General features: G+C 38.3%; 1 protein-coding gene across 3 annotated transcripts in view; it reads left to right on the top strand.

The window, feature by feature from the left end:
* Positions 1-14,351, top strand: part of TMTC4 (transmembrane O-mannosyltransferase targeting cadherins 4) — a 58,731-nt gene that overhangs the window by 39,190 nt on the left and 5,190 nt on the right. For all 3 annotated transcript variants that reach the window (XM_052785693.1, XM_052785691.1, XM_052785692.1), the window contains 6 exons: positions 5,199-5,278; positions 5,452-5,559; positions 5,680-5,821; positions 6,491-6,605; positions 7,091-7,203; positions 13,831-13,900. In XM_052785693.1, the coding sequence (XP_052641653.1) occupies positions 5,199-5,278; positions 5,452-5,559; positions 5,680-5,821; positions 6,491-6,605; positions 7,091-7,203; positions 13,831-13,900 (628 nt within the window). The remainder of the gene's footprint in view (positions 1-5,198; positions 5,279-5,451; positions 5,560-5,679; positions 5,822-6,490; positions 6,606-7,090; positions 7,204-13,830; positions 13,901-14,351) is intronic.

The raw sequence follows: 14,351 nt of genomic DNA on the forward strand, positions 1-14,351 counted from the left end.
TATATGTTACAGGTAGTTTATAAATTTGGAATATTTCAGTGCTACTAGCTTAAAAGGCTCACTGGATCCAATTTGGCATCTTTTCATTTGATGGCATTACGTTGCAAGTTTATCCTGGAGTGCTTTGTTTAAGTACTAGAATATCTAATGACAGGTTATGATAAAAGCATAACTACTGTTTCACCATATCAGACTACTGGCTTGGATTTATCTCCTTAGCTTTGGACATCTACATCTGAGCGAGTCAGCCAGGCTCCCTTTATAACTGGGGAGGAGAAACCGTCCCTTTTACCACGTGGTTCATCATCACCTTGGACTAAATGACTGACTTAGGCCAGAAGGACTGCACCCTAGATCTGTGTGTTTCTCTCCACTGATGATAAAAGAAGTCCTGACAACTAGAGCAGATGTGGATACAGAAGGTTATGTGAGATTTTGCCCTTGCCCTACTGCTGTTCACTATTTCTAGACATTGCTGTATTGCTCTTCACCTTCTGAGGTCATTAAACATAGTTTCTTTTAATTTTAAAGATTATTCCCAAAATTGCTCATCTTACTGCCTTTTTTTGCCATGTGATAAGTTACTGTTGGAAGTGCTGAGTTACTTTTTCTCAGCTTTTAGCAAAGCCATGGCAGTTTTTAAAAATCCAGAGATGGTCTTTTTCTGGATTACTTCCTCTAATTGATTATCTAAATAAAGTTTTCAATTGCATTGTTAAATACATGGGAAATAGCCACCATTTTTCTTTTCCTAGATTTGAAATAACTGAATTGAAATGATTGTAAATTGTTAATATTCTGTATGTAATCTCTACATTCTCCTTGCTACTGGCTTTTCTTTAAAGCATAGAAATTAATAAACATAATTTTTAAAAAGCCACTTCAGTAGCAACTTTTCTGCAGTAAAATAAGCAAGGAAGTTATGATACTCACAACAGAATGTGTTACTAACCAGTGTGCCTTGACATACTAAGGGTAGTAACTTCGTACTTAATGCTTTATGCAAACTGTAATTATTATAGGTACCAGTTTGTCAAAGACAAGCTATGCTAATACTGAAAATGTACAACAGAATTTGGGAGATTGCTTTCTATACTTTCTTAAAAGGTCTTGTAAAACCTCTTTGTGACAGAACAAGATTTAGTGCTGTTTAAAGATTTATGAAACTGATCTAGAGAGCATTTCCTTCAGATATTGAGAATTTTTTTCTAGGCTATATATTAAAAGGGGATTATCTTCTGTAGAATTTACCTTAAGTGGTGTGGGCTATGTTTATAGGGGCTATCTGCAGTGTTTTGCCACATAGATACCATTTTAGATGTCAATTTTTTTTGTATATAAGCTCAGTCATGCAGAAGAATCTTTAGACAACATTAGCTGCACAAACAAAATGTGAAGATCAAAAAGGCTTTATTATTAATTTGAAAACAATTTCAGTAGTAGAGAGAAGAGTGTTTGATGAAAGAAGTTGGCATTGAACAGAAGCATCTGCATGTTTCTGTAGAAATTTTGACATCTGTGCTTTGCTTCCATCCTTTTCAGCAAATGTTCATATTTGCTGAAAAGATGATTATAAACAGCTAGGGAGAGAGAGTAAAAAAGTTGGTAATAGGGGTGCTCCAGCTGAGGGAGTATACCTCCTAGAAGATGCTACTACGTTTCAATTTCTTCCTACACTGCTTTGACAAAAACAAACAAACAAACAAACAAAAAGTCAGTTTGACAGTAATTTTGGTTTTGTACAGGAAAATATAATTTTTTTTTCTCTTCCTCATTTAAATGTGTGTGCACATTTAATCACTTAAATAAGAGTTCAAGCACTATGTGTGTCTAACATACAATAATACACAGTGCTTTTGCTTTTCTATACTGGCTTCTTAGGCCAATCGAGGTATTGCGAACAGACAAACACATGGAGCCAATTCTTTGGCTAGGCTGTGGTGCCATGGTTGTGTTAACTGTAAACAACGCATGCCTGTGGAGATCAACTAGGTTCCACCCTAGGGTATTTTTACCTAATTGCCCTGATTTCGGAGAATACTGGGTTGTTACGGATCCCTGAGAAATGTTCCCTTTAGAGCTATGACTGTAAAGTGATTACCTGTTTAAGATTGATAGAGGAGCAGGTGGGCTTAATGTAATACGTCATTTCCAGTTAGTATCTATCTTTAATCATTTAATAACAAAATGCTATGTCTGCTCTTAAATGCTTAATCAGGAAGGGAAAATCCTCCCTCCCAGGCTGGCATGCACAGTATCTGTTAAAGGCAGAAGAACCACATCCCCAGAGATGAAATTTAAACCATCACACTAGCTCCTCATTTTTAAAGGCCAGATTCTTCCTGCCCACTGGTATATAGAAAGTACTTGTGTCCCCGTGTTGTGCAGGTAGGGCTCATAGGAGAAGTCAAGGGGAGTTACAGCCTTGTGCTTGGCGGAGGGCAGGTGGTTATTGTAGGCTTGGTTTGGGGGAGTAGAGCTGAAGGCTGATCTTGGCAGCTCTCTGTCATGGCCAGTGAAGTGAGAGACATGGCTGTATGGCAAAAGTCACCTGCACCTCCCAAATGAGTGGGTATGCCTGGAAACCTCTTGCTGACTCTGTTCTTAAGAGCAGGATCTGTTATAATCCATTGTAGAGCCGGTTTTGTCACTGGATAATTACAGTAGGCTGAGAAGTTCTTTCGGTATGTTTGTTTTAGTTTTTCTTCGCTTCGCTTCTCTGTCGCCGCCATATTAAGGGGAACTAAAGCTACAATTTCGCTTGAAGGAAAATTGGGAAACTGACATATAACGAGAAGCTCTTCCTTTTCAGCGGTATTGTATAGAAACATCATTTCCTTTCACACGGAAGCTATATCTGAGGACAGAAGAAATACACCATCGAAAATGCTAATAGTTTATTTAAATAGTTTTCCTATCAGTTTTAATAAACTATAGTACATCTTTTTAGTTCAGTTCACAAAACATACATGTACACTTAATATTTCATTTGATGTTTTGACTTGAGGGAATTGATATCTCTCAGGTTTCTGCAGTCTGCGCAGTTCTGTTTACATGAGAAAAATATTCTTTCTGCTGCTGCTTTTGAGATAGAAATGCATATGAAGAAGTTACATGTTTCAGAAAACAGCTGACGTGAAATACTGAGTGGTTGGTGTATACCAAGTTTTTTCTCATATGCTCTGTCCCCAGTCTTTAATCAAAATTTCTTTTTTCAGTAATGCTTATGACTTTTGTAAAACATTAAAAAAAAAAAAAAATCAACACTTTTCTAAAGCTTCTTAAAGAAAAAAATTGAATCACGTTAAATGTAATCTTGTTTTGCTGATATTGAAATGTGAAGTCAGGTATTTTAAGGGCTAATATACATTATTGCGTGAAATCTTTCCATATGTCTTCTGTTTTGCCACAGTTTATCTTTTATCTGGAAACACAGCAAAGTTTAATAACCTAATTTACTCTGAATAAATTTTGAGTCTGTAAACTTCAGCATATATAATCAGAGCAATCCAGTTTGGTAAGAATGTTATCATAGTGTGCTGAAAAATTTCTGGAAGAGATATACAAATAGAATTCAGTCCTAAGAAACATCTTTCAGGGTATATCATTTGCTTGAATGACTCCTGGGAAAACAATGCTATTCTGTCTTTTTTTTTTTTTTTTGACACCGTCAACTGATCTTTATGAATGGCTATGTCTTGATATAAAGGTACCATTCCATTGCTTCTTTGGTGTGGGCCTTGTCGTATTTTTATGAATGTACAACAGAAGTGCCTGGATTTTTTTTTCCTGGAAGCTGTGCCAGAATTGTTTTTATGGGATGCTGAATTTGTGTGCTATTTTATATCTTGCAGCCTGAGGAGCTGCTTCTGTGTATGCTTAGTAAGCTTTATAGCATCTTTCTCACTGTAAAACCAGTGAAACTACTTTTTTGCTCATTCTAGAAAGCACGGAAAACGCTTTTAACTGTATTTGTTGATGGTATGTTACTGCATAGTCACAATCATCTAGAGATGGAATTCAACAATTAAATATCATAACAATTAGGTTCAAACATAATTGTGTGTGCTGGATCAATAGGTCCCAAGTATTGTGCCAAATGCAATTAGGATTTTTTCCTTTGATGGACACGTCAGATAAAATCCTTTTTTGAATGTAGAAAGTGAATTAGAGTTATCTAAATGCATTACAAACCTATCTTTTTGTACTTCAATCTGAAGTAATTCCTGCATAGTGTTTTTGAAAAGATTTAATTTAGATTTTCAAAGTATGGAAGAAATTACAATGTGTGTTTGTTTTAGATGAAGTATATACAATTTGATTTCAAATAGGTAATTTAAATAATGAGTTCTGATCTAGTTGCTGAGAAGTCTGTTTTCAGGAGTCAGTACTCACAGTACTTTTCTGTTATTTCTAAACTTGATTCTTCCCTTTGACCAGGTAATGTAGTCTTCTGAGTTTTCTCTTAAAGCAGGATTTGAGATATCTTCCAACTCAGATTTGTCCTGAAATACATTTATTCCTATCTAGTCCTTGCCATAAGTTCAGATGACGCATCTTCTTCCCTGTGGCTATATCTCAAAGCTCTAGATCCTTCCTTCATTCTCTACTTTTTAACAGGCAAGGTCTCCAACATGTTGCTATACTCGTTATTTTTATTTCAGAAATGCTCTTTGATGCATTTTTATCCCAAGACAATAACAGCATATGTCTGCATTTGTTTTTGAAATACGGAGCTTAGTTTTTCTGTTAATGTTGAGTTTCTGCTAGTTTATGCTATAGTGAAAGCAAAGTTTAATCAACACTTATATTGCTGTAGTGTTTCTTCTGCTATGGTGGATTTAATTTGAGTCAGACTTTCTCTTACTTATCTGACAAATACATGAAATGAAGAGCAGGAAGTCTCCATATAAAGAGTCTTGTGGAAAGTGTGGTGACCTCATTTATAAAATCAGGAAGTGAATAATCTTTCTTAAATAGCTGGAACAGGTAAACTGATTTATTAATTTATTCCTCAGATTTTGTCTTGCTCTCTTCATTGTATGTATTGTCCAGTCTTAAGTATCTGCCTCCAGCAAAAGTCAGCAGTGAATGACGCAAGTGCTGACTGTTTCTATTTGGAGTAAGAATTTTTAGCAACTTGGCTCCACAAAATATCTGACTGTATAGCATCTGGTAGAATGTTTATCTGTTTTCAGGTGCACTACAATGTTGGCAAAAACCTGGCTGACAAAGGAAATCAAAGTGCTGCAATCAAATACTACAGAGAAGCTGTAAGGTATTAGGAATTTTACTGCTTTAATGAACTGTCCTAAAATTGCTTTCATGTTTAACATGAAGAAAATGCTTAGGTATTCATTTTCATGATCTGCAGCATTGCAGAGCTAGCAATTTGCATATAGTAATACATGTCCCATACATAATAATCATCTCTTAAATTTTAAATTTTAGGTTGAATCCTAAATATGTACATGCCATGAACAACCTTGGAAATATTCTGAAAGAAAGAAATGAGCTCCAAGAAGCAGAGGAGTTGCTGTCCTTAGCTGTACAAATACAGTATGTTTAGAACAATGCTAAACCAAGTTTTGCACCATCTGAGCAGAAATGATACAAAAGGATCCTGTGTTCCAAATGCTCAATTGTCCTCTCTCTTGTTTTTTTTCCCAATTTGCCCAGACCTGATTTTGCTGCTGCTTGGATGAATCTAGGAATAGTACAGAACAGTTTAAGAAGGTTTGAAGAGGCAGAGCAAAGCTACTGGACAGCAATTAAACACAGGAAAAAATATCCAGATTGTTACTACAATTTAGGGCGGTTGGTAAGTGCTTTTGAATAAATGATAGCTGTGACAGGAATCTGTGTGTGTGTGTGTGCGTGTATATATAATTCCACTGTACTGTTAAATGCTGAGAGTTATTCCAGTTTGCTTGATTTGTAGTTCAGGGTGATTTCATATTTTTCGTCGCTTTTCCTGTTGCTTTCCCAGTATACTTCCTTCCATACAACCTGTGGTAGTCCTACTTTTTCCTATAAAGAGGTATAAACAAAAATATAGATTGTGGTCTTTTGTTCAAAAGATATTAATCATTTCCCAATATTAGACTGTTTTAGCAGTCATTAGTATATTGTTAGGTAGTAGAACTATGCCAAAAAATTTCCATTTAGATTCTTGGAAATATTGATATTAAATATTTACTTATTCTCCTGTGTAGATTTCTAAATTGTATGCTGGTTTTCTTCCCTATCCTATTGGTACATGCATATTTGAAAACAAGCCTGGCTCCCAGAGAAAAGCAGGGTAAAATTAGTATATAGCACTCTATCTTCCATACTACCATAGTATTCTCTTCGCATTTCTGATTTTTGTCTATAAAAACAAGTTCTACTAGAATAGAGTGAGACATTAACAACTCTTCAGTGGTTTTAGTGCATGATAGAAAAGTAAAGCCTATCAGAGTGAAACTACTGGGTTTTTCTTTCTTTTTAGTATGCAGATTTGAATCGCCATGTAGATGCATTGAATGCATGGAGGAATGCTACAGTTCTGAAACCAGAGCATAGTTTGGCTTGGAACAATATGATTATATTGCTTGATAACACAGGTATAAGCCTATTTGAATGTTTTAATGAATAATTCAGTGTCTAGCAATACTTAAAGCTTTATCTGTATTTATGTAAAAGGAGTTCTGCCTCTTCTTTGGCTACCCAGACACTGTAAAAATAAAAGAATACCTTCTGACTCAGTGGTTTTAAAGCATCACTTGAAATCTAGCCCATAAATTGAATTTCTGATACTTACTTGAAATGCCATCATTGTGCAAGCATGTTTGTATTATAGACCAAACTTCAGAACTTTTGAATCTGTGCTTTGTTGTTCTTCTGAAGGTGTTATCTGTTAAAAACAAAATGGAGGTTTTCTATTGTCTTATTCTGCGGGATTTTACATTTGTGTGTGTGTGATGCCTGGTTTTCTTTAAAAATGCATGTAATCAGCTATTCATACAATATGCGTGCTTGCAGCATGTAAAGTAACTAATAAAGCTGTGTTAAAAGATGCCTTCTCTTTTTCTACTGCATGGGCTCCCAGGCAATCTAGCTCAAGCAGAAGCAGTTGGAAGAGAGGCCCTGGAATTAATACCTAATGATCATTCCCTCATGTTTTCGTTGGCAAATGTACTGGGGAAATCGCAAAAATACAAGGTAGGTAACTAGAGCTTTCTGAGTGTTGCATTTTGAGTTTGGTTGGGTTTTTTCCTGTTTAAACTCTGTGTAAGTTTTTTGTAGAAACTGTTTGAGGAGGTCATTGTGGACTGTGACTTTGATACAGGTTTCAATGCCCATTTCTGTCACAGTATTGCTGTGTGATTCTGGCCTAAGTTCATCCCACCTTACATTAGGTGGGTTACGAATGTTGCTGCCCTCAACTATGTCAGTGGTCAGTGGAGGGAAATAGGCTCTTAAGCACACTAGAGGGCAGTTAGGGTCTTGTATTGCTTCACTGTCGACACAAAGAGCCAGCTCTCATTTAGAGGCCTTGGTTCAGGAACTAAAATTAGATGTGACCTGCTAGTCCTTGTGCTTTTGCTATGTAAAGGAAGCAAGATTTACCATTACCTGATATGAGTTCTAACCTCTTTGCCTCAGACGCTATCTAAAATAGAGATGCAATGCGCAGCTTTGCCAATTCCAGATTGAGGATGGGATACCTGGGTAATCCCAGAATATTATGAGAAAAAGTCCATACACTGAGCAATGTACTGAACTTTCTCTTAGATGCAGTGGACCAGCCTGTGAGTGGTACCTCAACATTAGCTACTTATATTTACAAGTAGTAAATGTAGTGGAACAGATGAGAACGAGTTATTTTCTAAAAGGAATCATATGAGCTGACAGAGAATAAATCATACACAGTTAATATATTTGGTTGTTTTAATTGACTCCGTAGTCACTGATTTATGCATGTGATATGGACAAATTAATAATAAAGGAAGTTTGGGTATTCCTCAGAAAAACATCATTTCCTGAACTATGGCTTTTGGGGGTTTTGATGGCTTTTTCATAGTGATTATGTTAGCAGTACTGAAGGAACATGCTCAGTATATGCAAAATAAGAAGATTTTATGATGTGAAACTTATCAGAATAGAAACATTTTTCCGCCAATTACTGTGTCCACTTAAATTTCTACAGTCTTGGTCAGCTGTGGAGTCATGACCTGTCCACATGTGAAGCCAGGGCCTGTGACAGCCCAGCGCTTGCTTTTGTTTGTGTTAGTGATGCTGTTAGGCACCCCATTACTGTTTCTCTAGACTGGCTGGGTTTTTTTCTGTACACTGTATTTCTTTTCTCTCTCCACCTGAGACTGTTATAAAATATGTGGTTTAGGTTACTTTAACAAAGTTCCAGAAGGATACAAATTAACATCCAGAATGTATAAGGGATGAGATTATGGAGGAGGTAATTGCTAGGATTATTTTGGTGAGTCATGACTGTGAAAGAATAGAGTGTATAGTTATTCATCAAGAAGAGTATGCAGCATGACAGAATAAAGAGCATTTATAATGAAATAAGTGGAAAAAATAAGTTGAAAACAAGCTAGAAAACTTCTCCAGGTGTAGGAGAAACAAGTCTGTCTTACTGGATTTAAAAAATAAAAAAAGGAGGTAGTGATTTTGATTGCTAGCTCTGAAAGGTCATTATGCTGCAGGGGAATGTGTTGGAGGCAAAGTAGAAATGATAGTGGGGAAAAATGAAGCTTTCGAGTCAGCATCCTGAATAAAGCAAAAGGAGCAGTGGAGCCCAGGGAAGAAAGCAGGGGACCCAGTGAGTGTTTTAATAGTTCAATATGGAGTAGTAGGTTTGCGTAGAGCAAAAAACTTAACTAGTCACTTGAAATTGATGGGTTGTAACAGGGAGAGCAAATTAAGGGTTTGATCTCAGCAGCTGTATTTTGCATCACCTAGAAGGAGGAGATACAGGGGTTTTTTTTAAGTGGGAGATTGCTAAATGACAATAAAAAGCATGGAAAATTCAGATTTCTTGTCCACCCCCTCACCATGTAAAAACAGAGAAGTGGATGGCTCTTTAAGGATTTTTATTGAGTATTTGGGATGGGAGGCGAGGAGGGGGGGATGGAGACCATCAAGGTGATGGAGGTAATTTTCAGAGGGCTGCCTGGCTGTGTCTGATGTGTTGTATAACCTCAGGCATTTCATTTATTAGGTTACTTGTTATGTGTCTGTATAAAAGTTGTTACTGTATTGGCTCTGTTGCTGTAAAGTAAGATTAGTTCTAGGATTTTTTGTTATCTCTTATTTTAAAAGACATTAAGTCAAAAAGGTTTTACTATGTTATGAGACATTTCCTTCCAATAAGCACACAATATTCTCCTTCAGTTTCAAATGCACTTTGATTTTCAGCAGAAGATGGTTTTCCTAAGCGACCAAAAAAAACCCCAAACCTTTATGATTTCTGTTTGTATCTAGTCATGAATGATTTATTGTTCCAGAAACAATAGCGCATAAAGGATGAGCTGTTTTGGTGGTTTGGTTTTGTTTTTTAATTAACATCTGTTATACCAAGTTAGAGTTCTCCTTTAAATGCTCGTTCTTGTCACAATGGGTGAAGAGCCAAGCTATCTTTAGTTCATTGAAAAATATGTATGCTGTATTTTTGTTATGTATAAATCTATGCTTTTTCTGTAAAAAGTAAAATAAATTGAAACCATTCAGCATTTTTTGTATTTGAAATAAAGCCAGGCTACAGTTTTGTGCTGTGGCCTTGGCAGCAGATGGAATGCAGTGTGCTTACCCAAAGCCTCTGCTATATGCAGTGTGCAAGTTTCTTGGCAACACTTGAAGATTTGGCAAGATAGAGCAATTTGAAATATCACCGATGTATATTTACTCCATATATCTACAGTAATATGAATATGATGCACCTTAAATAGCCTTTAATCAGCCAGTATGCTTCTACTAGCTGCTGAGCAAAGTAGTGGTGATTAAAATGTTTTCAGCATGCAGTTGAAGATGTATGGTAATGGCAGCCAACTCTGAGAATCTGTTTTATTAAATTTTCTGGGAACGCATTGCACATGTCCCATTGTGCTTCAGCAGTGAAAGCATGAGTCCATACATTAGGCGCTTCTCTATGTAGGTGGCAAATTTTAGGCATAAGACTGAATTAACTGGTCAGCCCATCTTTCTCTTTGCTGTTAACCTGCTGTCGTGGTTTAACCACCTGCCCAGTGAAGAAAGCAGAGATTTACTTATTAGACCAAAATACTAAAATTTGCAGTGGAAAAAAATACAACTTTGTGGGGCTTCTGATTACTAAATGCTTTCAAGTGGCAATCCACTGTTGATTTTTTTAGGCTTGGATGGTTATATGAAAAGAGGAGGTTGTCTTGCAACACCACTAGACTTGCCAAATGTTTGAGTCTCAGTATGTTTCTCAGGTGACTGAGTTAAAATCATAGAATAATTTTGACTGGAAGGGACATCCAGAGGTCATCTAGTCCAACTGCTGACCCAAACCAGGGCCATCTCCAGTTGAATCTTGAACACTTCTATGGATGGAGATTCTAAAACCTCTCTGGACAGCACCTTCCACTGCTTGACCATCCTTATGATAAAAAAAAAAATTGTTTCCTTTTATCTAATTGGAATTTCCCATATGCCAGCTTGCATCCACTGCGTCTCATCTCGTCTCACAGACTTGTGAAAAGAGTCTGTCTCCATCTTCTCTGTATCATCTGATCAGATAGTTGTAGATAGCAATAAGGTTTCCCCTTCGTCTTCTCTTCTGAAGAGATCCAGTTCTTTCAGCTGCTCCTTGTATGTCTTGTGCTCCAGCCCCTAACTATCTTGGTGGCTCTCTGCTGGACTCACTAAAGTATTTCCATGTCTGTCTTGTAATGGAGAGCCCCAACCTGAACACATACTCCAGATGTGGTCTCGCAAGTGCCAAGAGAGGAGAAGGATTACTTCCCTGGACCTGCTGGCTGTACTTCTACTTAATACAGCCCAGGATGTGTTTGCTTATCTTTCTGTGAGGGTACACTGATGGCTTTTATTCAATTTGCTGTCTACCAGGCCTACCAGATTAATTTCTGTAGAGCTGTTTCCTAGACAGTTGCCTCCCAACCTGTACTTCTGCATGGGGTTATCCCATCCCAGATGCAGGACTTTGCATTTACTCTTGTTGAACTTCATGAAATTCCTGCAGTCCAATCCTGTTCAACGTCTTCATTATTGATCTGGATGATGGGGCAGCGTGCACCCTCGGCAAGTTTGCAAATGAGACAAAACTGGGAGGAGTGGCTGATATGCCATAGTGTCATGATGCCATCCCGAGGGACCTCGGCAGGCTGGAGAAATGGGCTGGTAGGAAGCTCACACAGTTCAACAAGGGGAAGTGCAAAGCCTTGCAGCTGGAGAGGCACAGTACATGCTGGGAGCCACTCAGCTGGAAAACAGCTTGGCAGAAAAGCACCTGAGGGTGCCGGTGGACACCAGATTGATTGAACATGAGCCAGCAATGTGCCCTTGTGGCAAAGAAGGCTAACAATATCTTGGGTTGTGGTAGGAGTGTTGCCAGCAGGTTGAAGGAGGTGATCCTTCCTCTCTAATAGTGGGGCCACACTGTAGTCCTGTGTCCAGTTCCCAGAGAGCCATGGACATACTGGAGAGAGTCCAGCAAAGGGCCACAAAGATGATGAAGGGACTGGAGCATCTTTCCTATGGGGAAAGGTTGAGCCTGGAGAAGAGAAGTCTCAGGCGGAGGATCTCAATGTATATAAATACCCGAAGGGAGGGTGCAAAGAAGATGGAGCCAGGCTCTTTTCAGTGGTGCTGAATGACAGGATAAGAAGCAATGGGCCCAAACCAAAACAAGGGATGTTCCCTCTGAACATCAGGAAATGCTTTTTTACTGTGACTGTGACCAAACACTGGCACAGGTTGCCCAGAGAGGTTGTGGAGTCTCCGTCCTTGGAGATGCTGCCTGGACATGGTCCTGGGCAGCTGGCCCTGCTTGAGCAGGGAGGGTGGACCAGCTGACTTCCAGAGGTCCGCTCCAACCTCAACCATTCTGTGATTCCTGCTAGTCCATTTCTCTGTCCTGTCCAGGACCCTCTGAATAGCAGCTCTCCCCTCCAGTGTATTGACCACTCCCTCCTCTTAGGTGCTATCTGTAAAGTTTTTGAAAGTGCTTTCAGTGCCATCATCCAAAACATTCACGAAGACACTAAATAGTATGGGTTTCAGAGACCAATGCATCCAGGAACTTTAATAGACTGGGTATGAGAATGCTCGAGGTGCTGCTTATGCCAGGGAAAAGCAATGCTAAAACTTGCACTATGGAGTCATATACTCCCTAAATTTCCAGACATCTGGGTCCCTTGTTCACTCCTATCCAAGAATTTCTTCTCCTGAAACAAGATGCCCTGCAAACGGATTTGTCAAGAACCCTAGGGTTCGTACTTTCCTTGACCTGAGAAGATGAAGGCACTTTCTGCATCAGTCTCTCTTGGCTTGAGAGTGGCAGCCTGAGCTGTGCTCAGCAATGTTTTGAAAGGAGCATGTAGTTTGGGTTTGAATTTGGATATACTGGGAAGCTCTTAAGACACTCAAAGTTGAGTGACTCAATCTTGACATCAGAAATTTCTTGTCCCCTGAGGGACCCTTACAGAGACTTATTTCATGCTTCACATGAGAAGATGGTGGAACCAAAAATCTGGCTGACAGGTTTTCTTTTTCAGTAGAGCCTGTGTTGTGCTTTGTGGATATAAGTAATAAAAGCTTAGCGCAAAGGAAAGGTCTTTTCCCCAGGTTATTGTTCTCACATACCTCAGACAGCAAGTATGTGCATTCAGACGGAAGCCTACCACATTGAGGTAATTTTATCTTCAGGTCATTTGCATTGAAACTGAATGGGCAACTTTCCCTAAAACACAGCGCAGCATAGAACTCTATGTAAAATTCACTCTCTTAAAATATCTAAACTTGCATGCAAGTGAGTAAATATGCACCATTTGGATTGGGGGGGGTGTATCTTTTTAAACGTCTGCAAGAAATATGCTCTGGAACAGAAGTATCTATATTAGCAGCTAGTCTGGGAAAATAAAAATGTTTGAATTAGAGAATAAATTTAGCTGTAAATTGTTCTCTGAATATTTGGTGAGGGAGCTCAGGTTTTCTAAGTAGTACTCAGATATCAACAGTCCTGAGAATACACACCGCAAATGGGAATATGGAAAAGATAACTTGTGAGGAAATGTGAGGAATATTTCAGTTGGCTTGATTTTTTTTAAGTAACAGGCACTCACCTACTCTTCATTGAGAACCATGTTGAAACATCTGTTTGAAAGGGGTTTACGGGAATGCCCCCATTTTAAATGCTAAAAACTATTTTAAAGGGAAAGGTGTCTAAAAGCAGTCTGTTCAGATACTGAATTATATTATCCCTAAATTGATTGAATAACTGTGGAAAACTTCAGTAGTAATGTTTGAAAATATTGTAACTATGCAAAAAAAAAAAAATTTTAAGTAAACTGCTTTGCAAACTTCACTAGTGCTTAATAGCTCTCTGCTAAAATAACAGCAGCCTGTGAAAGCATGGCAATTATTTGTAGCATTATTACTGTTTTCTGGAGGCTGTAGCCACCTGAGATACAGGATCACGCAGACTTAGAATATATATATGGTGGTATCATATAGATATGGCATAATTTGGGAGGGTTTTGAATTACAATCGTGGGTAAGTTTTGCATTATTTCATATACTGCAAGAGTAGACTGTCCTGTTGACTTGTTCTTCTAAATTATTCAGGAATCTGAAGCTTTGTTCCTCAAGGCAATTAAAGCCAATCCAAATGCTGCCAGTTATCATGGTAATTTGGGTAAGAGCCTTTCTAACTCTTATCAGCTGTATTGTTTGTTTGCTTCACATTCATTGTGTGTAAAAAGAAAAAGCAATCTTTTGAGCCTTCTTCCTGCTGGGCAGGTTCCTATTTTACTTGGTAGAAAAACTGCCAGCCAGAAGAACAGGGCACTAAACCAGAAAAGCTGTCACATGGTATGACAGATCAAGAGGGCTGCACAATCCAGCCCAGAGGTAGCTGCACTTCAGTGTCTGCAAATTGGTTCATTTATGCTATGCTTGTAACCCGCAATGAGCTCACCAGATAAGAGCTGCCATTTATGGCTGCAATGTAATTCATTCCTTCATCATTCCCATGCCAGTTCTGCTCCCAGGCTTTGCTCGTGCATTTGGCAACAGAACAAGCAGCTACTGTGCCACCAGCCAGCAAGAGACCCTCACTGGAAACAAATGCTTTAATGTTGTTTTCC

The sequence above is a fragment of the Harpia harpyja genome, chromosome 4 (genome assembly GCF_026419915.1).
Source record: "Harpia harpyja isolate bHarHar1 chromosome 4, bHarHar1 primary haplotype, whole genome shotgun sequence".
NCBI lineage: Eukaryota > Metazoa > Chordata > Aves > Accipitriformes > Accipitridae > Harpia > Harpia harpyja.